The sequence below is a fragment of the Lepidochelys olivacea genome (assembly GCF_965140295.1).
Source record: "Lepidochelys olivacea isolate rLepOli2 genome assembly, chromosome: 1".
Classification (NCBI taxonomy): Eukaryota; Metazoa; Chordata; order Testudines; family Cheloniidae; genus Lepidochelys; species Lepidochelys olivacea.
Window position 1 is genome coordinate 347,123,320 of NC_140411.1, and position 27,522 is coordinate 347,150,841.

Below are 27,522 nucleotides of genomic sequence, written 5' to 3' on the forward strand. Positions count from 1 at the left end.
AGGAAATTAATGTGAGCATAGGCCTGTCCTGCTGGAGTTGGAGGTGGGGTCCTCCTGGCTAGGTTGGCTCAGCATGTGGAAATGGGAAGAATGCAGGAACTTGGCATCCCTGGATGGCTTGCCCTAACTTTGTCAGTGGGATGGGCTAGGAGAAGATATGTCCTGCATTAACACTCTCCTGCGCTGCTGAAGCAGCTGTCTGGGGGGAAGGGAGGTATTGGGTGCTAGGCCTCTTTCCAGCCCTCCCTAAAGCTTCTCCTGCTTTCTTTAATCATTAAGAACCAGTCAGTGGCCTCCTTATTCTTTTTTTTTCTTTTCTCCAAACCTTAACTATAGCAGACCCAGTTTTTATTGTCTGTGTTCTGGTAGGGCCTAAAGGGCCAGTGAGAAATCAGGGCTCCGTGAGCAAGGCACAGTGCGCGCGCGCACACAGATCCCAGCCCCAGATCACTAAATATACTCCCCTGGTATCAGAGGCTTTCACTTTTTCCAAAGAGTTGGACGAACACCTGGCCCAGCCATGACTGATCCAATAGGTGGCTTTTGATCCACATCCCCAACATTTCTCTCCCCAGATTCTCTGTCTACTCCTGTCTACTCTGCCGGAACTCCCCTTTGGATTTAATTCCATTTCTAAGATGACTTGCAGATGTGCTTCAGAGCGCCACAGGGCTGCTCTCCTTTCTCCATTACTTAGCACGCAAATTCTGCAGCATTATCAGCCCCTCTCAGTCTGAGGAGAGAGGAGGATGAATTAATCTGCTCTGTTTCACCCACAGTACTCTGTACTCCTTTCTATCAGTTGAAAATGAAGTTAAGGATAATTGGTTAACATGATGGTGCCTAACTTCATAAGAATAGCCATCTTTTACCACTCAGGCTCCAGTCACTAAGTCACTGCTAGCACCTTAGTGACAGTGACGCTTATCAGGATCTCTCATTCTGTTATCTGTCTTCTGTCAGCTGTCACTACGTGTCTATGGAAATCTCTCTGTTGAAATGGAACTTTTCTGTCCGCCGAGGGATGCACCTGTTTGATAAAGTCATATTCTTGTCATCTATTCCATCTTCAGTTTTTTTCTCTCCAGACAGAGAGGCTCTCTTCCTTGTATTTCCATCCCCTGCTTCCAATTTAGAGAAGCCATCCACTTGTCATAAAAATCTCCGCGTTTAGAGTCCCCACTTTGGAAATCACTTGAACAGGCGATGGAGCCTTGCTCTCATAGATGGATAGAGCTGTATGATGTGTGAGCAGTTTGTATAGCTCCTTGGAAGCTAATTTTGTAGATAACTGGGTAGAGGGAATGTGATCTAGCTACACCAGTAGAAATCAGAACTTCTGGGTTCTGTTCCTGAGATTCTGAGACTGACTTGGTGTCATTTGGACAAGTCATTTAATTGTTCTGTGCCTCAAAATTTCCCCATCTCTGAAGTGAGTGTAATACCCATATAACAGGGCTGTTGCGTAGCTTACCTGATGAATGCTTGTAAAGAACTTTGAGATCTTCAGATGAAAGGCCCTATGTTAATTCAAATTATAATGTATACTATAACAGGCCCCAGTCAGTCATGGCTCCATACACAGTGTCCATACTGTGAAGAGCTGGCAATCTGAACAATCAAAAATGATACCCATGGTGTGTGGGAAAGGGATGGGTGTACAAGCAAGGTGGCAATGGGTCCACAACATGTTAAGCTCATGTTTTGGGGTTTTTAACACATTTGATTATATAATTGTTTTATTTATATTATAAAAGCATAGTTTTAGAGACTTTTATCTTGGAATCACTTGCGATTGAAGTGGAGGAAAGGAAAGGATTGCATGAGTAAGAGTGCGAAGTGGAAACTGGAGGCAGGGAGCAGAGGGGAAAGGATAGAGAGGAGGGGTGGTGAGAAGTCAAGTAAGGCAGGGGGAGCGTAAAGTTGGATAGCGGTAGGAGAGGGATGTGCTGTAGGAGGCCCAACAACAAATGACAATTCAGCAACTGAGAGGAAAAATCCAGTCTCCAGGTCTCAGAGCTGAGTGAATGATAATGCTAGGAGGCTGATAAAGCTTGCTACTGTCGTGACCCATCAGAGACGTCTTCCGGCCCTGGAGCCTGGGTGGGTCTCTCTGTGTCTGGTGGGAGGCTGGAAGGCTCTTTCACTTCCTGTCCCCCAAGCTCTATCTAGTGGGGGCTGCTTTGAGGAAAGACTTGAAATTGAGATTTCCATAGTTAGCTCCCTGTGGGCACCTCTTGGCTGCTGCTGAAGCAACACAATAATAAATAACTGAATAGTTTGTTACTCCTAGTTTTCCAGGGGAGTATTGAGTTTTAATCACTGGCTGCAGCGCTTCCTGGTTAGGAGCTGAGGTGTGTGCTTAGTGTGTAGGTTTGGTTTTGTGGAATCCACCTGTTTGCTGGGTCTTCTCTGTTTGGAAAGCGCCTAGCTGTCAGAGCTAATGGAATTAAGTAACAAATAATTTCTCATTTAATCTAACACAGTATCTCAATCTTTGTGGCTACAGAAAAGGCACCATGAGTTGTGTGACTGACTGCATGCTTTTTATTGCAGGTTTGAGTCGTCCTCCCATGCTATTAGCATGAGTGCCTATTTGCGTGAGCAGAGAAGGGAGCTCTACAGCAGGAGTGGAGAACTTCAAGGTGGGAAGCTTGATAGCTCATTAGTTTGGTTGATTGCTTTGCCAAGTATTTGCAGACCCTGCCTGGATGGCTCAGAACTGTTAGCTCCTCTCTAACAAACCATATGTAGGCCATAGTCTAAGGCCATGTCTACACTAGCGCTTATGTTGGCAAAACTTGTCGCTCAGGAGTGTGAAAACACACACCCCAAGCGGCATAAATTTAGGCGGCATAAGCCCCCGTGTGCACAGCGCTATGTTGATGCTCTCCTACTGACATAGCTACTGCTGCTCGTGAAGGTGGTTTTTTGATGTCGACTGGAGAGCTCTTTCCCATCGGCACGATGCGGCTACATGAGCGCTCTTACAGCGGCACGGCTGTATCGGTACAGCTGTGCTGCTACAAGTTTGTAAGTGTAGACGTGGCCTAAGGCTCTGTAAACTTGGCCAGCTCATATCCTCTATTTATTTGCTCTAGGTAGGAAGGCAAACACTTCTGTATTTTCTTTTTTCCCTTTCTAACTGCACATACTGTAGGTGTGAGTTTAAAAGGACACACATAAAACAATGACTTAAAAGAGAAAAGATCTCACTCTAAATGATGCTTTTGGAAGATTGAAACTGATGTTTGTTTCCTTACCTGAAATTTATTTTCACACTGGAACATGCACATGTGCCCTGGCTGGGTCATCTGCAGGGACTGAACTCTGCATCTGAAAGCATGAGCCTCTACTGCTTGAGCTGAAGGACCGTTCTTTTGCCGATGAGGCAGTTACAGGCACACAAGTCTCTTTACCTGATCCAACCACTAGAGGGGGGACAAAGAACCACAATGTGTTAATGACAGGTTTCAGAGTAGCAGCCGTGTTAGTCTGTATTCGCAAAAAGAAAAGGAGGACTTGTGGCACCTTAGAGACTAACCAATGTGTTAATGTGGGTTACATGTTTTTTTAAAAGGTAGATTTGGAACGCTGAGCTGTTGCCATTAGTTTATTGTTCGTGAGAGATGGGGTGTGTATGCAACAACATATATATATATACACACACACACAAAAAATGTGTGTGTATATAGTGTGTGTGTATATATATATGTAGCATCTTTCCTCTGAACATTGAACAACTGTAAATTTCTCTTCCTGACAGCTTTATCCATAAGGGATGACTTTTTTTCAGCAGCAGGGGAGAGTGGGATATTAGGTAAAATCTTCTGAAAAATCTTCATAGTAATATGTATAAGAAAGACCAGAGTGGTTCTATAATCTGATCCAGTCTCTTACAGCATGCATATTGCCCTAATGCAAGTTGATTATGGGATCTCTGTTGAAGTCATTGTTGTCCAGATAGCAGCGATGGGCAGAGGCAGAATTGTACCCTGAAATCCTATTCACAAGAATATTGGGGTGATTTTAACAGACTCTAGATATTTACAGCTGAGGTATCAGGTGATTTGTAGTTCCAGTTCCCTCCCCAGTGACTTACATCCATCCTCCAGCCGGAAGTTGACCCTACAACAACTTGAGAGTAAACTCTTATGTAGAGTGTTCTTTTGGATGGTTATTCTATATCTAGCTTAGCTGATGTTACAGAATATATCCATATAGCAAGGCTTGGATGCTCTGTTGATGGCTCTCTGGAAAACCCTAAATTAGGTAGACAGATACCTAAATTGACACTTGACCTTCACTATGGTCTGACAGTTTGTAAGAATAAGATAGAGGTGAAAATGTCTATCTTTGAGGTGTGATATAATGGTCTAAGCACATTACGAGGTGTTCAGTTTACTTCTCTTCATCTTAGAGGCTAAAATTGTCAGCTATAGAAACCTGCCACATGTATTTATGTGCTGTGAGAAACACGTTTGTGGACATGTGGTTAGTGGCTGTGCAAAGAAGTTTAGAAAGATAAGGCAAGTAAAGCACTGTCCTATTATAGGGAATTGGGGAAGCTCAAAGGGTGGGGTTTCATTTTGTTATTACATCCACGCAGTTCTAATATCAAATCTAAAAAATCCTGTTTTTAAAATTTTGTAGTAGTAATAATTCTAACAAGCTCTACCGTGCTGCATCTAAAGTACAGTACGCACAACCCTCACCTTTCTCGTCATAAATTATCAGATTTTTCCATACCAAATGGCTGTGGGATTTAATTACTGACTGCACCAACGCCACCCATTGCATCCCAGAAATCAGATGGAGCAGCACGATCGAAATCCAAGAGTGGGAATTCCTGACAGGAGTTACATGCTTAAAGTTGTGAGAGGAGCTGCCACTGCTTCCTTTCAGTTTAGGTATCTTCCTCGGTGCTTTCAGGCCTGCTGGGATTGTCCTAATTGCAACCCTCCAATATAACCACCATCTCATCTCAGGACCTGGCTAGTTTTCTATTTAGCCTTTAGAAAAGAGGGGGTGAGAAAACAATATTAACCCATCCCACATACATTCCCTCTTCCAGATCTGCTACGGCTGAGAGGTTGTGGTGATAGTGGTTTTTCATATATAGTTATGCTGTTACTTTGAATTGATGGTTTATTTTATATAGCTCTGTTTATTGATGTGATAGTGCTATACAAACATTGATGAGGCATGTTCCCTGCCCTGAAGAGTTCTCTACCCATGGCCCTCATCCTTCAAGGTTTGGAGCCTAAATGAGGCCTGGCCTACTTTAGAAAATTAGGTCGGAATAACTACGTTGCTCTGGCATGTGAAAAACAGAAGAATTCTTCCATTGACCTAGCTACCGCCTGTTGGGGAGGTGGATTATCTATGTCAATGGGAGGGGTTCTCCTGTCAGCATAAGTAGTTTCTACACTGAGTGCTACAAGTGTGCTGTTTTAAGTGTAGACATGCCTGAGATAAGACAAGTCATGGGACAACAGTTCAAGAGAAGGGAGAGTATGAAGATTTCTGAAGAGAAGAACTGAGTTTTAAGGAAGCATTAGAAGTAGAAAAGAAAGAGAGCTTAAGTGAGATGATGAGGGAGACTGTTCCAGGCATAGGGGTGGGATGTTAGGAATGGGAAGAAAGGAGGGGGAATCACAGGACTTAACAAGCAAGAAAGAAGTCATAGATGTAGGTGGAGACAAGATTATGCATCCCTTTGTGTATGAGTATGAAAAGCTTGACTATGATGCAATAGGAGATGAGCAATCAGTGCAGGGAGTCGACATGGAGGATAGATTAGGTGAATTTAGTAAGAAATCATCACTATTGAGCCAGAGGGGAAAGTTCCCTGTTAATTTTTTTTCTGTGTTAAAAATCTCCCCGCCTCTCTTTCCATTATAAAGTGCAGTTGTTCCCTTTCAGCTAGCCCATTTATCTGCCTGATCCCTGGATCACAGCCAGATCTGCATTTCCATTTATCCCTTAAAATATAATTGAATTGTTCAGTCAGGTTAGTGGAAGGCTGACTTGCAACACCATGCTCTTCTGAACACCGCGAGTTGCTCTTCTCAACAGCCTTATCCATGGGGATGACTTTTTCAGCAGCAGCAGGGAGAGGGTGGAATACTAGGGAAAAAATCTGCTGAAAAGATGTTCAAAGTAACACATAAAAGAAAAACTTGAAGTTCATTTCATGCCAACTTTTTGAAATAGGATTTTAATTTCAGTTGCCTTAAAATCCACAACGATCAGGCTGACGCTTGGTCGTTAAGTGGTGCCATTTGGTCTGAAATATTGCAGTGCATATGGCATGCATTATCACCCACTATTGGAAGAGACCTGCTGCAAGAAGGTTAGGGATGGAAGCATTAATTCTTGAGGGTCTAATCCCAGTGAAGTCAATGGAAGAAGAATCAGGCCCTAGTTTTCTTTGCTTTTGTTTAAGCTGGATGCCTCACATTGTTTGCAAGAGAAGTTACATCAATTCACAGTCATTTAAAAAAATGGAAAACATAGTATTCCTTCCTCTGAGTTAGTACAGAACCCGTGTCCCAGCATGGTGGTGATGGGCTGTAATGTTTCTGGAAGGTTCTATCTTTTGTATGAAACATAAAACATGGTCCTGACCACTTATGGGCATTTGAATTCCTATGTATCTGCTGCTGCAGCTGCTGCAAATGCAGGGTTGTTAACTATCTTGGTCAGATTCTAATGTTACACTTTCCTTCTTAAAAAGAAAAGGAGTACTTGTGGCACCTTAGAGACTAACCAATTTATTTGAGCATAAGCTTTCGTGAGCTACAGCTCACTTCATTGGATGCATACTGTGGAAACTGCAGAAGACATTATATACACAGAGACCATGAAACAATACCTCCTCCCACCCCACTCTCCTGCGGTAATAGCTTATCTAGAGTGATCACTCTCCTTACAATGTGTATGATAATCAAGGTGGGCCATTTCCAGCACAAATCCAGGTATATATATGCCATCATGTGCCAGCAATGCCCCTCTGCCATGTACATTGGTCAAACTGGACAGTCTCTACGTAAAAGAATAAATGGACACAAATCAGATGTCAAGAATTATAACATTCATAAACCAGTCGGAGAACACTTCAATCTCTCTGGTCACACAATTACAGACATGAAGGTCGCTATCTTAAAACAACAAAACTTCAAATCCAGACTCCAGCGAGAAACTGCTGAATTGGAATTCATTTGCAAATTGGATACTATTAATTTAGGCTTAAATAGAGACTGGGAGTGGCTAAGTCATTATGCAAGGTAGCCTATTTCCCCTTGTTTTTTCACCCTACCCCCCCCCCCCCCCCGACGTTCTGGTTAAACTTGGATTTATGCTGGAAATGGCCCACCTTGATTATCATGCACATTGTAGGGAGAGTGGTCACTTTGGATGGGCTATTACCAGCAGGAGAGTGAGGGTGGGGGTGGGGGCGGAGGGTGAGAAAACCTGGATTTGTGCTGGAAATGGCCCAACTTGATTATCATACACATTGTAAGGAGAGTGATCTCTCTAGATAAGCTATTACCAGCAGGAGAGTGGGGTGGGAGGAGGTATTGTCTCATGGTCTCTGTGTATATAATGTCTTCTGCAGTTTCCACAGTATGCATCCGAGGAAGTGAGCTGTAGCTCACGAAAGCTTATGCTCAAATAAATTGGTTAGTCTCTAAGGTGCCACAAGTACTCCTTTTCTTTTTGCAAATACAGACTAACACAGCTGTTACTCTGAAACTTTCCTTCTTACATTTCTCCTGCAGTTTCAGTTGGATTGGTTATTCCTCTTTACTGATAGCCTTAGGTAGGTAGTATTTTGCTGTGTATTGTGAAAAAGCTGCTGCATTTCACCTCAGAGGTGACTGCATGTCATTGGTTAATGAAGTGATTTCTATGTATAAGCTATATTTCATTTTGCTTTTAGAGTGCTTTGGAAATGTAATCCCTTGGGATGCAAAGTGTTGGTGGCGTTGGGGCAACGGTTGCTAGGCCAGCATGTTCGTCAGCTGCCATGTGCTTTTTGTTCTCATTGTACTGGGTGAGATTTGGACATGGAGGACATAACTTTTCCATTCAGAGGAGAAAGTTATTGTGAAATACATACATTGTTATACCATTTGTGGTAGTCAGATCACCATTTTGGGGAAGTTCTTACACATCATTTGGTCTTGCTGGATAGACAGGCTATAGTTCAGCTCAGAGCTATCTGAAGTTTAAGGGTTGGCATAATTTAAGAAGATGGTTAAAACAGTTCAGTTCCATCATAACTGCACGTTTGCACTGTATTGGGGGATCTGGATTACCAAGCTGTAACTGCAACAAAAATGGTGGTATTTGCAGTGTAGATGGGACTTAAAAGAGAATATAGAACCTTAAAGGTGGGTCATCATCTTTGCATTCCATTCTTTTGTTTTTTAGTTGAAACCATTCTGGACAGTACCATTGCCTGTCTGTTTTTTATTTGTATTATGGTAATGCCTTACGCCACCAGCCTAGAGCTGGCCTTCGTTGTTCTAGGCATGATACGTACATGTGGAGACAGTCCCTGCCCCGAAGAGTTTACAGTCTGTTGTTTTTCATGTTTCTCTAGCTGTCATCAGCGACAGCTGGACAGTGCGGAATGTATTGGGCTGTGCATGGCAAAAGACAAATGATGATTGACGTGATTAAACTCTGTGTGTATGTAGCTGGAATGGAAGAGAGGCAGCAGGGGGAATTTTGGAGCTACCTTGCTAACTGGTTCAAAGCACACAAGTACAAAATACACGGGAAAAACAGTGGCAGCCAAAAATTAAAACTCAGTGGGTTATATCCTTTTTGTCATATGCGTCTGAGGAAGGAGTCTAACCTAAGCTGCTGATCTTTCTTACCAGTAGCTATTCCTGTGTTCGCTGGATTCAGAACACCTGAGGTAGAAAGGCCATAGAGCATCTTATCAGCAGGCAGATACCATAATGATGTTTGTTTTGCTAATAATTTCTAGCACAGTATCATTTTGTTGAAGGTGCCATTGGTCATGGACTCTTAAATACATCAAGTGTTATATCAGGTCCCTGTCGCTGCAGGTAGTTGTGTAGTTGTTTGGAGTGTTTGTAGAAGCTGTGGCCTCAGTTCAGTTTATCAGCAGAACTGGTAAGGGAATTTTTATGTGCTGTGAAAATCCTGAAGAGCCTTAAGGGGACTGATCAGCCTGGAAAATAGCATCCAGTCCCTCTCAGTTAGCTGTGCTAGGGCGGGCCCTAGCAGTTCATATCAAGGTCAACTTCGCTGGTGTTGTGCATCTGAGGTTTTGATTTTTAAGAATGAACTGTTAAGAGCTGCTGAACAGTTAATGGCATCTACAGCTGCTCAGCACCTCTGAGAAGTTTGGACCCTCATTTCTTTCATCTGAGGATCTCAAAGCATTTAAAGATCAGTATGTTATTCTTATTTTATAATTGGGCAAGCTGAAGCACAGAGTGAGTAGTCCAAGGAGTGTACAGACTGAGTAGCAAAATTAGGGTCAGAACTATGGAGTCCTCACTTTTGAGTTCCTTGTTGTTCAGAACAGTAGTGCATGCTGACTAGGTGTCAGTATACATTAGCCCACCGTTGATATACTTGCTGGACTGATATTCTCACCAGATGGTGTGTCTCTGAAATTTCAGCCTGTAATAATGTGCAGTGTATAATGATCAAAATGTTCTAGTTTCTCTATTATTCCCTAGAGTGTAAGTTCCTTGGAGAATGGCTGTCCTCCTTCAGTGTTTGGGAAGCCTAGAGCAGGGGTTTTCAAACTTCATTGCACTGTGACCCCATTCTAACAACAAAAGTTACTACATGACCCCAGGAAGGGGGACCAGAGTCTGAGCCTGCCTGAGCCCCCACACCTGAGGCTGTTGGTGGGGGGGGGCAGCAAAGCCCAAGGGCTTCAGCCCCAGGTGGGGGTGAGGGGGCTGTCACCTGAGCCCCACAACCCAGTGCTGAAGCCCTCAGGCTTTGGCCTGGGCGGTGGGGCTTGGGCTGTGGCTTCAGCCCCAGGTGCCAGCAAGTCTAACGCCAGTCCTGGCGACCCCATTAAAATGGATCCCAACCTACAGTTTGAAAACCGTTGGCCTAGATTTATCTGTCTACGGTAATTATATGGTCCCCATCACCATAGTATCTGAACTCCTCACAAGGTTTCGCGGGTAGAAAAACACTTCTTCAGATGCATGGAGTGAAAATTACAGATGCAGGCATTATATAATGACACATGAAGAGAAGGGAGTTACCTCACAAGTGGAGAACCAGTGTTGACAGGGCCAATTCGATCAGAGTGGATGTAGTCCACTCCCAATAATAGATGAGGAGGTGTCAATTCCAGGAGAGGCAAAGCTGCTTTTGTAATGAGCTAGCCACTCCCAGTCCCTATTCAAGCCCAAATTAATGGTTTTAATTTTTGTTTATTGCCCATGACCTGTCCATGACTTTTTCTAAAAATACCCATGACTAAATCTTAGCCTTAATTATCAGTAACCTTATGAACATAAGGAAACTAAGGTCTTAGTTTGAATCAGAGGCAGAATTAGAACTGAAGACTTCCACGGATCAGTTCTGGGTCCAGTTCTGTTCAATATCTTCATCAATTATTTAGATAATGGCATAGACAGTACACTTATAAAGTTTGTGCATAATACCAAGCTGGGAGGAGTTGTAAGTGCTTTGGAGGATAGGATTGAAATTAAAAATGATCAGGACAAACCTCAGCATGTTTGCCCAATCCCTTGTAATATTTGCAGGTCATAGAATCATAGAAGATTAGGGTTGGAAGAGACCTCAGGAGGTCATCTAGTCTAACCCCCTGCTCAAAGTAGGACCAACCCCAGTTAAACCGTCACAGCCAGGGCTTTGTCAAGCTTTGTCAAGCTGGGCCTTAAAAAACCTCTAAGGAAGGAGATTCCACCACCTCCCTCTGTAACCCATTCCAGTGCTTCACCACCCTCCTTCTGAAATAGTGTTTCCTAATATCCAACCTAGACCTCTCCCACTGCAACTTGAGACCATTTCTCCTTGTTCTGTCATCTGACAGTCGAGCTCCATCCTCTTTGCAATTCCCCTTCAGGTAGTTGAAGGCTACTATGAATTTCCCCCCCAACCTCCCTTTCTCTTCTGCAGACTAAATAATCCCAGTTCCCTCAGCCTCTCCTCGAAAGTTATTTGCCTCAGCCCCCTAATCATTTTCGTTGCCCTCCGCTGGACTCTCTCCAATTTGTCCATGTCCTTTCTGTAGTGGAGGACCCAAAACTGGATGCAATACTCCAGATGTGGCCTCACCAGTCCCTCACCAGCAGGTCTCACCTGCTGAATAGAGGGAAATAATCACTTCCCTCGATCTGCTGGCAGTGCTCCTACTAATGCAGCCCAATATGCCATTAGCCTGTTGGCAACAAGGGCACACTGTTGACTCATATCCAGCTTCTCATCTACTGTAATCCCCAGGTCCTTTTCTGCAGGACTGCGGCTTAGCCAGATGGTCCCCAGCCTGCAGCAGGTGCATGGGATTCTTCTGTCCTGAGTGCAGGACTCTGCATTTGTCCTTGTTTAACCTCATCAGATTTTTTTTTTTTTTAGCCCAATCCTCCAATTTGTCTAGGTCAGTGCTACTCAAAGTGGTGGTCCGCGGACTGGTGCCGGTCCGCGAGCCATCGGCTGCCAGCCTGTGCGCACATTGGAAAAAAAAATTGCCGGTCCCCCACATCAGATAACTTGAGAAGCACTGGTCTAGGTTACTCTGGACCCTATCCCTACCCTGTATCTGCCTGTCCCCCCAGTTTAGTGTCATCCGCGAACTTGCTGAGGGTGCAATCCATCCCATCATCCAGATCATTAATGAAGGTGTTGAACAAAACCGGCCCCAGGACTGGCCCCTGGACCGGCACCTGAGGCACTCCATTTGATACTGGTTGCCAACTAGACATTGAGCCGTTGATCACTACCCATTGAGATACTCATGCAAATGATTTTTGGTGGGGCTAATAAAGCCCATTTTTTAATTCAATTTACGGAAGTCAAATGATTCAATGTTGAAGTTGCTACAAGACAGTAACTGGCCAGATTGTGAGGTAGTATGTTCAAACTACATTTGTATATTACTTTGTCTCAACCGTTTGCCAAAGATCAAGTGTAGCATCTGTTTTAATAGCTAAATAACCTTTTACAATAGGGATGTATCCATCCCTTGAAGTACGGAGGATCTGAAGGTTGTCTTCATGTAGGTCTGTGGTCTGGTTGAGTTACTTATTGCTGTGGCAGGGTCATGAACTTTTAGAATTTTCTGACTCTTGTGCATTTAAGATCTCAACCATAGCATACTTTGTACCCCATAAGTGGATCAGAAGTAGAGCTGCAAGAATGTGAGCTCATATAAGGAGTGTATGGATAAGTTTTACCATCAGGGAGCAGCGCCTGGAAACTGAGATGTCATATTATAAATATGTTTATAAATGAGTCTCGAGGGTTCCCAGAGCCTCGGATGGATGCTCTTTGGTGGAGTTTTAAAATTTCAGTGTCAATAAATCAATACGCTTATTATGGTTTGGACCTGGGTGGAATGTTCACTATTGGTCAAGTGGTAAATCATAGAATATCAGGGTTGGAAGGGACCTCAGGAGGTCATCTAGTCCAACCCCCTGCTCAAAGCAGGACCAATCCCCAACTAAATCATCCCAGCCATGGCTTTGTTAAGCCTGACCTTAAAAACGTCTAAGGAAGGAGATTCCACCACCTCCCTAGGTAACCCATTCCAGTGCTTTACCATCCTCCTAGTGAAAAAGTTTTTCCTAATATCCAACCTAAACCTCCCCCACTGCAACTTGAGACCATTACTCCTCATTCTGTCATCTGCTACCACTGAGAACAGTCTAGATCCATCCTCTTTGGAACCCCCTTTCAGGTAGTTGAAAGCAGCTATCAAATCCCCCCTCATTCTTCTCTTCCGTAGACTAAACAATCCCAGTTCCCTCAGCCTCTCCTCATAAGTCATGTGTTCCAGTCCCCTAATGATTTTTGTTGCCCTCCGCTGGACGCTTTCCAGTTTTTCCACATATTTCTTGTAGTGTGGGGCTGAAAACTGGACACAGTACTCCAGATGAGGCCTCACCAATGTCGAATAGAAGGGAATGATCACGTCTCTCGATCTGCTGGCAATGCCCCTACTTATACATCCCAAAATGCCATTGGCCTTCTTGGCAACAAGGGCACACTGTTGACTCATCTCCAGCTTCTCGTCCACTAACCCTTAGGTCCTTTTCTGCAGGACTGCTGTCTAGCCATTCGGTCCCTAATCTGTAGCGGTGCATAGGATTCTTCCGTCCTAGTGGAATAAATACAAGTGGAATATGCCAAGCATAAACGTGATTCTGGTTTGCACTGGAAAACTGGTATTATTCCTGTTAAACCTCAGCCATTGTGTACCATTGGTTAGGCTTGTTCTGCAGTTGGAAATTCCTTACTTTTTTTTTTGGTTTTGTTGTTGTTGTAATTAATGAAATCAAAGCAAACTGCTACTAATTAAGATTTTTCTTTCCTCGTTGAGAGCTGAAGAAACAGTGACGGCGGCAGCAGCAGCAAATGGTATCTCAGACTGACAAGTGGTAAATTAAAACTTATACATTAGGCCAGGCCCGGAAAAATGCAGTTATGTGTAGGTGCCTTGTTCCATTTGAATTAACCAAAGGGCTGTCTGAGGAGGCCAGCTGTGTTCTCTGATGACAAAAACGAATCTTGACATTTTGGATAATGAAAATTCAGTTCAGCACCTCTTAGAGATGCATATGATAATATGTTGTCAGTCAGATGCTTGCAGGGGAGGCAGAATTCTTATCTTATTACAAGAGAGAGTGTGACAAGTGGACAGTCCCAGTTAAAAATATACCCCCACAAAGGAGAGACTGTGGGAGGGAGTCTGAGGTGTAGAAACTCAGTTGCGTTAAGAAGGGGAAAAGTATTTGATGTGGTGAACCCTCTTTCTGGTGGCTGCCTTTGTCTCCCCAGGATGCAAAGTATCACGGTTTTATCTGAGGGTGTAGGGAGGTGGGGGGCAGAGAATCACTTTTTTGTGATTTGACAGTATTAATGCAATCATCCAGTTCAGACCTTGTAAACCACTTATTATTTCCTCTGCGTGTGTTTTTTCTAGTTTAGTGGATTAGCTGCACTGTCTCTTCAAAGGCTATCCAATCAAAAAGGGGTTATTAAAACCAGGGTGCTTTATGACTGAGAATTAATTAGAGCAGCATTTTCATGCAAAACATCCAATTTTTTGATTAGCAATGGAGCAGGGCCGCAATTAACACTTTAGGAAGCTTACATTTCCAGCATTTTGATTCTCAGGAAATGAGATTATCAAACCAGGGTTAGACACTTGACAGCAAAAGGGGGATTATGTGTAAGAAAATAATTTGTTTCTTGATTTTGCTTCTGAGATTGCCATTAAGGAAGCACTGAATTCAGAGGGAGTTAAGAAAGGGGGGAGGGCTGGGAGGAAAGAAATGGACGCAGGAGAGGTCCCTGTGCTTCATTAGTGTCCCGCTTGCTATGCAAAGTGCCTTCTTCGTCTCTTTTAGTTACAACACATTTTACATTTGAAACACAGCAACAGGTTTTTATTGCACTGTTGTTATTATACAGCCTTTTCTAATAGATTTCTGGGATTCTTCCGCAGTTGTTAAATATTCAAAATATTTATATCCTTGGGGAGGAGAAAAAGATCCTTTCAGTAGACACACAGCTTTGTCTGTGTTGCTTTAAGTCGATGTTTGCTGGTTTATTTCCTAAACCATTTTCTGATCTGCTGTTGGTATCTGAGGACATAGATTGAAGCTTATTAAAGGCTGACCTTTGCCAGGAATATGTGTCTGTGATAAGAAGCAAAGCATCTTCGTCACTGTTGTAAAATGCTGAGCGTTTCCATCTCTAGTTTAATTGTTCTCCCTGTTCAGGGAGACACAAGGTAATGAAAGTCAGACTTCGGGCTGTGGAATCTTTTCATTCCTCAGTTTGTGTCTCCATCTTACGAAAGGCTAAAAAGAAACGGATCTCGTTTGAAGGCTGATCAATCGCTGCTTGTTATTAAGTGCTCCAAAGCTGTGATTTAATGTCTTACCTCAGGGGAAAGAATTAGGGGGCACCTGTCCTGCCAGTCTAGTTATATTTTAAAATGGCCATTTAACTCCAGTTTAATCTTTTGATATTTTTTAAAATTTATATTTGGATGAAATTGTTGCTCATGAAAGTAATTAGCTAACAGTGACAGTCAGAATGCGAAAAGGCCCAGTATAAGCTGCCCCCACATATCACCTCTGCCTGGGCATCCCCATCTTGAGTTGCAATGCCCATTAGCTTGCAGCAACCATTTGTCTTCCAGTGTTGGTCCCCAAACAATTCTCCTTAGTTTTGACCTGCTAGTTCACCTCTCCTCCTCACCGCTGCTTTGCTAATGCATTCTAATTCTGACCTGCAACATCCTCTGCTATTCTGTTTCTGGATTTCCATAACGCTCTTGCTAAATAAGGTTCCTCGGTCTTGAATTTCAGCTTCTCCTGCTGTTCAGGTCCTTGGCCCACCATACAGCTCTGCAGGTATACCTCATTTCTGAACTGCATTGCCTCTGCTATTCCAAGTCAAGTCAAAGGATGTCGGCCATTTGATGGGGACAGACTAAAATACCAGGAGTGCTGCGCACTGAGAAAAGTCCTGTCAGTAGAGGAGCTTGCTGAATTAAGATCGAAACCCAAAGGTTCCGAAAAAGAGGTTCATGAGCCCCCCCCCCCCCCGAGTCAGCTGGTCACCTGCTGCTTCATTCTTTTCCCTGTATGAAGGAGAATGTTGAAGGAATGTTCAAATGGCAAAACCTTCAATGGATGAACGTTTATAAAGAATCACTTCTGAAGCTCTAGGTGACACTAGTACTACTGGGTGGTAGGCCTCTACGATTGTGAGTTTGTGCCTTTGCAGGGTTTGTGTTGGCATGGTATAGCTGTCTGAAGCAGTTCTTTTTCACATTTGCATTCCTTCTAACTGTTATCAGGCGGGTCTAGTGAAGAACGGTGATGTCGTATGGTGAAATAGAAAATATGTTGAGAGATGATGTGTTACTCTGCAGTGCAGATTAGTAAGAGAAATAGGAGGGTAGCTGGCAGATAGAAAATACATCTGCTGCTGATAATGCCCTGCTCTGCCTCTGTTGTAGGGCTTTTAGTTATTTATGGCCTACTTTTTGGAGGTGCTGAGTAGCTTCAGCTTTCATTGAAGTTCATGAGATGTGCAAGTCCTGGACACCTTTGCCATCAGGTCACTTGGGTCTTCATCCTCTTTTGGGTCTAATTGGACACTGAGGAGTCTAAGTGAACGTTAGTTGTGCATCTTGGTACCTCTGACTTAGAACAGCTGTAAAAGGCATGAGGTGAAAGTAAATACATTTCAGTAATATGTCTCCCCCAAAATCTGTGAAGATTTTTCCTCCAAATATACATGCATCCCTTATGCAGCAACCAATGCAGAGGCCTGGGTGGCTAGAGTGTATCATGTGGGGGACCTGTCAAATAGTGTTCAGCCATTGGTTTTGCAGCTCTCAGATAGTTGTTTGGTATGTGTCTTTCTCCCCCAACCCTCCCGCTGCTGAACCAGAATGGAACATGTAAATGTTGTTTTTCTTTATTGAAGGAAAATGATGACCTTTCCTCAGCGCAGCCTGCAAGCGTGGCAATATTTCTGACAGTCAATCATGGGATTCCTCTTACTACAATTTGAAAAAGCATCTTGGTCTTTTTAGCTTCATAAAGTTTCCTTTTTCTTCATTAACCTTTTGGACTTCCACTCTCTCCTCTGAAGTATGTGTGTGTTCTTTTTGTATGGTGTGTGATAGAGAAATGTTTCATGTACTGTGGCTTGCAACAGCTGGGTGTTTAAGAACATGATTCATTGACCCAACCTGGCCCTTCATGCCCTAGGCTGACATGCAGTATTGTGTGTCAGTCTCCTCTAATACCCCCTCCATCTGTGAAGGAATATCCATTGCTACATGACTCAGCATGGACTGCAGTCCAATCTTGAGTTAAGAAAAAGAACTGCTTCTTGTAGCTTGTTAAGTTGATGGTACAAAATTTGTCTTCCAACCTTGGTTTATTCAGTACTGTGTTATAGTCGTCCCCCATACTATGCAATCTGGACCCTATTCCTGAGTCTCAGTTGTCATTAGAGAACCATTCACTGCAAAGCCTTCTCTGTACCATTTGAGGAACGTTACTATATTGTGCCCTCATTATCATTTGGATACAAATTATCATTGCACGCCTTTGGGTACCTCTGTCTTCTCTCGCTGCAAATGTCTCCTTGTTGGCCTTTGTGACAAAAATAGTTTGCACTTCTATAGTACCTTCATCTGGAGATTTCTAAGTGCTTTAATTAAGTCTCACAACACCCCTATGAGGTAGGTTAAAGTGAAGGATGCATAAGGGATTATTTCATCCATCACAGAAAAGCATCCATGTCAAGTGGAGTGCAGCAGCTGTTAAACAGTGCACAGCAATGCGTACGTCAGTTCAGGAAGTGAAGTGAAGAATATACTATTCAACTGAAATGGCAATGGGAACGTAGGTAGACTGAATGTAATTATCTGAGTTGGAATTTGCCCAGGACATTGGGGCTAATAACCTTCCTCTTGCAGAAAGCACAGTGGGATCTTTAATGACCACATAGGGTCAAGTCTTCTGATTTATGTCTCATCTAAAAGACTTCCAGCAAAAGGATTCAACTCCTTCTAAAAGCTGCATCTTGAATTATTGCTTTACTTTAAAAGTTCAATTCATTCTCAAGTCACTATGTTAGCATGAAATATCTGCTTGCATAGTCTTTAAATCTGGATTGTGAATTAGTTCAGAGCTCTGGGGCATCTTATTTGCTTGAGTTATTATATATGGTGCTGCTGCCCACACTTTGCTTTTCAGTGGTTTTGGATATCTTGTTGAACTCTGTCTTGCATCACAAGTAATGGATGCAGTCAAGAAGTTTCTGTCACAAGTTCTCACTTGTAAGATCAGGAACTTTCTGTCTTTCTCGCTACCCCAGTTATATAACAAAACACTAAAGACATTATTGTTTGGTATAGCGTTTATTTCGCTTCTAGATAGTGTTTATCATTTTCTAAGTTGTTTGGTTCTAGTTGTACAGGTTGAGCAGATGTCACTAAGAGAGTTAAGGTTTATGTTTCCTTTCTTCGTTTTGGAATTGAACCCCAAAAGCATTGCATAGAATTTGATTTGTTATAATCTACTCAGAAAACAAAAATATTTTGCTACCAGTGGACAAATGGCCCCACTTGGATGAAGGTGAGTTTGTAGCTAAAGTGACAGTATTTGATTTTAAAGGAAAATAGATTTATATTGCCACATATTTCTAGGTACTATTCTGAAATTCAAAAACAATCCTTCCTATTAAAAATAATTTGTCCTCTGGACTACTCTAATTTCCACAAATGGACTATTTGAACTAACAAGAGCAATGGAGAGTGTGAACAGGTACTGTATGAACTTCCTCCAGCCACAGCTTTACCACTGCCCTGCAGTCCTCATTTAAATGGCAACCACCCTGAACCTCCCTAGTGGGACTTTTCTTAGAAGGGACCAGATGTATTGTTAATTGTAGCTTTGGAGCTACAGGAAGTTCTGTGTCTGACGATGGCCAGTCTTTGTGGTTTTCTCAGTAAAGGAGCATTCTTTACGTGAATGAATGGAGCAGACACCTCTGGAACTGTTAATCTATATAAGAAGTTTCCAGGAATGTCACTCAGTGTGTCACGCTGAAGCCTGGAATGTCTTTTTAGTCTTTGTGAAGCAATGGAAGCAGTTGCGAACATAGTTGGAAGCTCTTTTTGTTCAGAATATCACTGGGCTTTGTGGTTTGTGTAACTGTCCAATTTTTAAATTCTCAACCATTTTGACTTACAAATTACATCCGTGCAGTGTACAGCTACAGTAAGGCACATATCTATGGCCTGCCAAGAGTCCTTAAACCGTTGTGATATCAGAGGTGACTCACCCAGTAATCCCCTTATTCTACAGCCAATTTGCATGCAACAGTTTCATAGGTTGTGAGAAAGAGACTGTACAGATAGATGGTGGATCACTTGGCCCAGCCACCACATCAGTGTGCCCTGCTGTCATCTACACAAATCAACACAAATCTCCCAAAACAACCAGCACCCACAATAACCCCAAACGTCACTCTGAAGCCTCAAAAATCTGTTGAGCCTGCGTGAAGCGACGGAAACAGCTGCAGGCATGGTTGAGAACTCTTTTTTTTGGAATATCACCTGGACTAGTCATTATTGGGATTCGTGGTGTATTACCGGAAAGTTTTTAAGTTCTTGGTCATTATTGGCTTTTTTTACACACATGACTTTATAAATTATACCTGTGTGAGATCATAGGCTTTCAGCTACTAGTAGAATACTAAAATCCTTTAATCTCTGGGTTAAAGCCTCCAGTGGGCAATGCCAGCCATTCCTTTGCCTTGGAGGTTAACAATAGCAGCACCTCAGTCCCTGAGTCCCTTTGAAGTGCTTCCCAGTCGTGTCTAGCTCCCTTATCCACTGAACACTCACCGAAACGCTAGGTCGGTTGTCCCCAAAGGAGCAGTGCGTGTGTGATTCTAATTTAACCCACTAGTTACAAGCAAGAAATCATTTCCACCTAATGGTTTTTCTGTATCCCACAAGAAATAAGTTGTTGGTCTTAGCCCAGTTCCTAGCAGTGAGTCACTTTTATCACAAAAAGCAGCAGCACTGTTGGCTTTCTTATTGGCAATCTCAGCAAAAAGGTCAAGGATTGAACTGGCCGGTGGAGTCTGAGCTGCCCTCTTGCTCCCTCAGAAAGTACTTCTGTGGCCAACTTGGGGCACGCCGTAACAGAACCCAGATAGTATTGTGTGTGGGCTTCACCAGAAACACTTAGCAAACCAGAAGTATAGACACAGAGTAAGTTCTCCTTGGTACTGTCCTGAGTTGTACCTTCTCAGTGGATAAAGAGAGGTGTTTAAAGTTAAGCCTTATCATTCCAGTGCCTTTCACCACTGCTGAATTCACATTAAAAAAAGAAATAAAGGACATGAAACCATTGTCATGATCTCTAAGGTGAATTTTTAAAAAAATGCACCAGTAGCAGCTGTATTAGTATTTGCATTTTTTTTTCTCTTCTTGCTTTGACTGTCTGACCTTTTTTTTTTTTACTGAAGAGTTTTATCTGATAATGTCAGAATGAAAAGTTACATTGACAGAGTGGTGGGAAGCTGGATGGAGCCCTGCTTTCAGTTAGGGTTAAAGCCATCTAGGTGAGTGTGAATTAACATTTCCCTTGTCTTGTAAAAGGTCATCCTTTAATTGAGATTCAATGCATTTAGTCCAAAACCTAGGTTCTAGGAGACCTCTGTTCACAAAGAGGGCACAATTGGCAGCATAATCTCATCAGAGGCTTAGGTTATATAATAATAAATCATTGAATTCAAAGCTAAGGTGACTGCTACAGAGCATAAAACAAGATAGATGCTTGAAAGACTTGCATGGCTTGTTGTTTGAATTAGTAACTCAGACTTGGAGGATTTGTAGGTGTCCAGGGTTGATCTTGATAAGGAAAAACAGGTGCGGGAACAGAATTCTTACTTCATTACAGGATTTTAAAAAACATTCTGATTTGGCTTTGTTAGTTGTTGTTCATTCCAGCCAGTGTGTGAATTTGAGGTGTAATGTACTGTATAGCTGTATGCATATGATATTTGGGAATTTACATTACAGCTTTATTTTATGTAACATCTTTCATGTACACTTAATCCCCAAAACAATTTACGGAGTTAAATGTTACACTGAAAAGTTAATTTATTTCCCCCTCTGGTATTAAGAGGTGATGATAAGCAAGAAAAGTTTTTTATGTTGTGCTATGAAGATTCAGAGGATAAAATTGTCAAAAGTGTGTAAGGCCCCCATTTTTAAAGGTGTTTAGGCATTGCTGTGCTCAGCATTGCAATGCCTAACTGATTTAGGAGTCCATGTCTTGTCTTCAAAAAGGATTTAGGCACTTACGAGCCAAAATCCCTAAATCCCTTTAAAAATATGGACCTAGGTGACTTAAGTGCTTCAGTATAATTGAAAATCAAACTGATTTAGGCTCTTAAGAAAATATTCCAAATACAATATTATTGAAATAGTCTCTCAAATGAGATCTTAAATGAAAAGGGAATGGATAAGGTCGATACATGCAAAAAGTCTGTTCTGGGTACAGGAACTTAAGGGGAGAAGCACCCTCAAGTGGGCAATGCCAGCCATTCCTTTGCCTTGGAGGTTAACAATAGCAGCACCTCAGTCCCTGAGTCCCTTTGAAGTGCTTCCCTGTCGTGTCTAGCTCCCTTATCCACTGAACACTCACCGAAACGCTAGGTCGGTTGTCCCCAAAGGAGCAGTGCATACACTAGTGTGTATGATTCAGCTCAGGATCAGAACTTTGCTTAATATCACACATATTTATAGTGGAAACATTACATTTATTATCAAAGATTCAAGTGACAGTGAGTAAGAATATTGGAAACAAATGGTTACATATAAAATAAAACCGTAACACGCTTTCTAGAACTTAAACTTAACAGGGTAACTGCCTATCTAAAGAAGTTTTATCTCACCCAATGTCTTCTGCAGCTTTTCAAAAAGGTTGGCTGAGGTCCCATTTTCATGAATGTAAACACACTGCCCATTTACGTCCTAGGTCCAAGATAAGGGGTTGTCTGCTTTGCCTTCTGCTTGTACTCCCCAAAGTTCATTATCCAAACTCAGAGACCGTATAACCACCTGTGTGTTGCTTCCCTATTGAATTCACACTTCCTCATCGTCTTCATACATAAATGGTATCCATTGTGTTAGCCTACAATTAATTTACGTCTGACAGAAAGATGAATAAACATCTCTACTCTGTCAGAAAAACTTTTTTCACCTCTGCAGGTGACTAATGCAGATGCGAAGAACATGTTTTTAGTATATTTACATAACTCCTTACATGCTATCTGTACACACATTTCACATCAATATTAATAACCAGAGTGTCCCTGACTTTCATTTAAGACCTCACATGACATTCTTTGATGAACTGGAACGTACATACCAGAATCAGGATGTTCCTGTATCTCCCTTGCCAGCTGACATTAAGGAGTTCTTAGGTCACAACCATCTCCTTCAGCCCCAGTACTGACTCCCTGCATCATCTTCTGGGATGGTACCTGTTCGTCCTCAATGCATGTTGCAAGTGGCTAGGAAGCTGTTCATGCATCCTCCAGAACCATGCCCCCTGTGCTGGGTCTACATCACAGTCATCAAGGTCCCCCTTCTGGTATTGCACCACCCTGGCTCTCAGGATGTTCTGATTCCTTGTCAGACTCCGAGGTAGATTTGCAGATATCTTGGTACTGAGAGTCCAGAGCTTCCTCCTGCACCTGGTTCCATACTCACTGGCTGTTTGAGAGAACTGCATGCTTGGGGCAGACTTGCGTGGGGCCTGATAGGGGCATTGTGGGGACTGGTGTACTATCGGATATTTCCAGCACCCAGATCTACTTGCAGTCCTTTGAGATCCTGGTGGAGATGAAACAAACAATTGAGGACCACCTTTTTGAAGGGTGTGCCTTGTTCTCATCCAGGACAGATGAGGCTTTGCACATGTAAAACTCAAGTGGTGTCAAAATCATTGGGCCCTTACAAAATATCGTGCTCAGAACAAGCTTAGTGAGCAATCTTACCCGTTCTGGCAAGCTGGACCAGTCCAAGAAGAGGCAAAAGTTACATAGCAGGAAGAAGACTACACCCTCTCTTTCCTCACTCTCTTCTTCCCAGCAGTCAAAGGCCTTGGAGCAATCATTTTGACTCTCAGGTTGAGGACAGTGTACTGCCCAACCTGGATCTCATTGTCCATTCGCCTTTCCAGGACAGGTTATCCCATTTCCTACATGCCTGGCTATCCCACTGGGATATACCCTCCAGTTCATTTCCCTCCCCTGCTCCCACCTCCTTACAGGTTGCCTGCTCCTCTGTGCTGATCCATCCTGGCCACAGTAGATGCTTGACGTTTGTTGTATGAGATGATAATTGATAATTACCAGTTCAGTGTTGTTGTCGTGTCGTTCCCCCCCCCCTCCACCCAATCTATTGTTAGCTCTGAGAATATTTACCAAGTGCTTGGCAGTAGTGGCCGCATACCTATGCAAAAGAGACGTCCTCAGGTATCCTTACCTGGATGTCTGGTTAGTCCAAGGTCATTCTAGTCATCACATGTAGGTTGCTGTGCAGCAAATCCTGTGTATGTTCAGTGCCCTAGGCCTGAAATTAAACAAAGAAAAGTTGACATTAGTGCCTGAGAAGAGGGCAGAGTTCATCGGTGCAGTCCTGGATTTGACCTCAGCCAGGGCTTCTCTGCCTCTTGACAGATTTCACACTATATGGGACCTTTCTGCATCCCTCAAGGACCATCCATGCACCCCTGTGAGGACTTGTCTCATGCTCTTAGGGCTGGACCTCAGAGCTTTGCAGGTATGTCTAATGCCAGTCTATGAGCCCCAGATTCATCATCTAGACAAGCTAGTGTGCCTCCCAGACAGAGTGCTGTTGTCTTTGACCTGGCTGAAGAGCCAAGACAAGCTGTGCAGGGGTGGCAGTGTCTTTCCCAGCAATGACTTCGGTAATGGATATGTCAACCATGGGAGGTGGGTGGGGTACACATCTGGATGACCTTCAGTCTTAATGTTTGTGGATTGCCTACGAGGCCAGATTGAAGATAAATATTTTTGAACTGCACACAACGTTCCAGGCATATCAGTACTTTGTACCACACATTCAGGGCAAGACCATCTTGGTGCTTACCAATAGCACTGCAGTGGTTTTCTATGTGAACGAGCAGAGAACAGCCAGAACAGAGCCTCTGCCAGGACACAGTCAAGCTGTAGAACCTGCATATTCGGACAGCAGTCACTCTCAGAATGTCACACCTGTGGGGGGTTCCGAGTGGCCTGCTGGATCCTCTGAAGCCGTGGTTCTCAAGCAGGGGTATACATACCCCCGAGAGTACGCAGAGGTCTTCCAGGGGGTACATCAATTCATCTAGATATTTGCCTAATTTTACAACAGGCTACATAAAAAGCACTAGCAAAATTGGTACAAAGTAAAATTTCATGCAAACAATGACTGGTTTATACTGCTCTATATGTTATACACTGAAGTATAAGTACAATATTTATATTCCAATCAATTTATTTTATATTTATATGGTAAAAATGAGAAAGTCAGCCCTTTTTCAGTAATAGTGTGCTGTGACACTTTTGTATTTTTATGTCTGATTTTGTAAGCAAGTTTTTAAGTGAGGTGAAACTTGTTGGTATGCAAGACCAATAGACTCATGAAAGGGGTACAGTAGTCTGGAAAGGTTAAGAGCCACTGCTTTGAACAGATGCTTCAGTTTGGACCATGAATAGTCCCACAATAGTTCTAGCCTGGGTGTTTCATGTAGGGGACGTTCTGTCCCTGGGCCTGTTTATGGCTCGACAGAACAGTAAGTGTCCACTGTTCTGCTGCTGAGTGGGTCAGAGCGCAGGATTGATATCAGACACTTTTCTGTTTTGATAGTGTAGAGAGCTCCTCTACATGTATCTTCCAGTACCCCTGATTCCCAGGATCATGCTCATGCTCGAGCAAGAACATGGCAGAATGATCCTTATTGCTTCAGCCTGGCTGAGACAGATGTGGTATTCAGACCTCTGCAAACTGTCCACTGGAGAATCTCTGCTGTTACCAGTAACCAGACCTCCTGACATAAAGCCAAAGCCAGGTGCTGGACCCGAACCCACAAGTGCTGCACTTCACGGCATGATTCCTTTGTGGCTGCTACACAAGAGGCATGTTGTTCAGCAGCAGTCCATAATGTGCTCCGTAATAGCAGGAGACGCCTTTCACAGGAGCTACTTACATGAGTAAGTGGAAATATTTCTCTGTCTGGTCAGTCTCCCCTAGTGTGTTCCCAACGTGGGCTAATATTCAGATGATCCTGGATTATCTGTTTTACTTCAAGAGTCAGGTCTTGCCATTGGCTGTATCAGGGTGCATCTGGTGGCCATCTCAGTGTTTCACCCTCCAATTGAGAGTAAGTCTGTTTTTACACACACTATCACATTCAGGTTCCTAATAGGTCTGGACAGATTATTTCCACCAGTCAGAGACCCAGTGCCTTCCTGGGATTTGAATCTCATGTTGTCTGCACTTATGGACCCTTTTTTTGAAATGTTAGCATTGTGCTCATTTTTACACTTGTCAGCAGAGGTAGCCTTCTTGGTGGCCACCACCTCCAGCAGGAGTGTAGGTGAACTGAGTGTATTGGTCATGGATCCCCGTACACTGTTTTCTACAAGCACAAGGTGCAGCTGCGACCTCACCCCAAGTTTCTTTCAAAAGGGGTTTCTGATTTCCATCTGAATCATTCTATCTACCTGCTATTTTTCTTCCTGCAAACCCATATGCATAGTGATGAGCAATGACTCCACACCCTAGACATTCATCAAGCATTGGCTTTTTACCTCAATAGGACAAAGCCCTTGAGGGTTTCTTCCCAGCTCTTTGTCTTGTATGCGTAATGTCTGAGGTCTCAGCCAGTCGCTACTCGGGCTCTCAAAATGGATCACAAGCTGCATTACAGTATGTTATGCTGCTAAAGGAGTGACACCACCTCCTAAACTCACGGCATGCTTGCCCAGAGCACGTTCGAGCTGAACAGTGTTTGTTGCATGTGTCCCAATTATGGACATCTGCAGAACGGAGACATGGTCGTCCGTTCATACTCTTACCAGACACTATGAGCTGTCTGTGCAGTCAAAGGAAGATGCAAATATAGACAAGGCGGTCCTACAGTCCCTCTTCCGATGAGACTCTGAGTCCCAGCAGTAGTTAATTGGGACATTACAGTGTAATGGGCATATATAAACACGTGAAGAAAGAAAAATGGTTACTTACTTTTTGTAAATGTTGTTCTTTGAGTTGTGTTGCATGTGTCATTACATGACCCACCCTCCTTCCGCAGTGTATCGGTGTGTATCATAGGTTTCCAGTTCAAAAGAATTTGAGTCTGGGGTGGGGCAACTCCACCCTCTCTGCCATCTTCACGGAGCACCAGGAGCTCATCGATGAGAGGGGCTGCCCTGACAGGTCCCGCTAGGGAAAACTCTCTGGCACCGGTGCACAAGTCGCATGCATGCACACCTACAGTGTAATGGACATATGCAGTACACTTTGATGAATAGTTACAAAAAGGTACGTAACCATTTTTCCTTACTGTTGGACTTAAGAGGCCATCTCTAGGGCTGACAGGGATATTCAGGCCTTGGCTTCACTAGTGAGACTGCTAACATGGTCACCAGATAGTACTGATAGGATTGGTTTATTTTTGTTGTAATTTAGTCATTTACAAACTGGGAACTGCACTGAAATGACCCCAAAGTTATTTCACTCAAGCCATCAAATGGTAAATGACTTGCAATCACTATCAACTGAGAGAAAGCTCAACAGACAGTCTAGTGTTGGAAAGCTCTACGTCCCATTACCAATCCCCTGAGCCATCCAGTCACCGCTGTGAAATCTGTCATGGCACCAGATGTTTCTGTGAGTTTTCTCCATCATAAACCCCTTTTATAACTCAGCTTGTGGCAATTTACTCCAAGTTAGTTGGAAAAACCACACTACATTTGTTTCCTCTAAGTAATGGGTACAGTTTAAGTACTTTTTGAAGATCTCATTAGTGTTTTCAAATTTCAGTCTAATTACTTGACAGTATAATAACAAAGACTTGATGTGCTGTAACTGGATTCTCTTAAATAATATAAAAAATATTGTAAGTGATTACGAGCTTGGATTTCTTCCCGTGTTCCTCTCTGGGATTTTTAATTGCAGTGATTGTGTAGTTGTGTTTGACTTAATTGTCATCATCAGCTACTGGATAAAGTCCCCTGCGTAAGTGCTGTGTATTCATTGCACCTCAGTGGCATCTAGAGATGTGTGAATAAATTTAACAAATGTCACTTTCTTTGTGTGTTTAATGAATATATAAATGCTTTCAAATGGCCTCTTCCCGAGACTATAACTATATATTTCTCTTTTAATGGCAGATGTGCTGATAATACATGGAAAAGCTGTAATTTAGATAATAATTGGTTTATAGTGTACTTGCCGCCTTTCCTGCAGCTGGATGAGAGATGGCCATTTTAAATAACCCCAGGTTAAGTAAGTAATAAGTAACGCATGATCAGGTGTGTGTAACACATGACCAGGTGTGTGCTTATGGGATATCTCTATGCCTAGGGTGAGTCATGTGGAATAAGAACTATTGCTTTTTTACCCAATAGTGAGATGGGAGAATTTTTTCATTATCTTAATTTTTAAAGTGAGTTGTTACATAATTTTTTTAACATTATATT

At 42.9% G+C, this 27,522-nt stretch overlaps 1 protein-coding gene across 1 annotated transcript in view; it reads left to right on the forward strand.

The window, feature by feature from the left end:
• The window catches only part of EXOC4 (exocyst complex component 4), a 607,587-nt gene that overhangs the window by 152,811 nt on the left and 427,254 nt on the right, over window positions 1–27,522 (forward strand). The window contains exon 9 of the mRNA XM_084643015.1: window positions 2,557–2,645. Within this exon, the coding sequence (XP_084499141.1) occupies window positions 2,557–2,645 (89 nt within the window). The remainder of the gene's footprint in view (window positions 1–2,556; window positions 2,646–27,522) is intronic.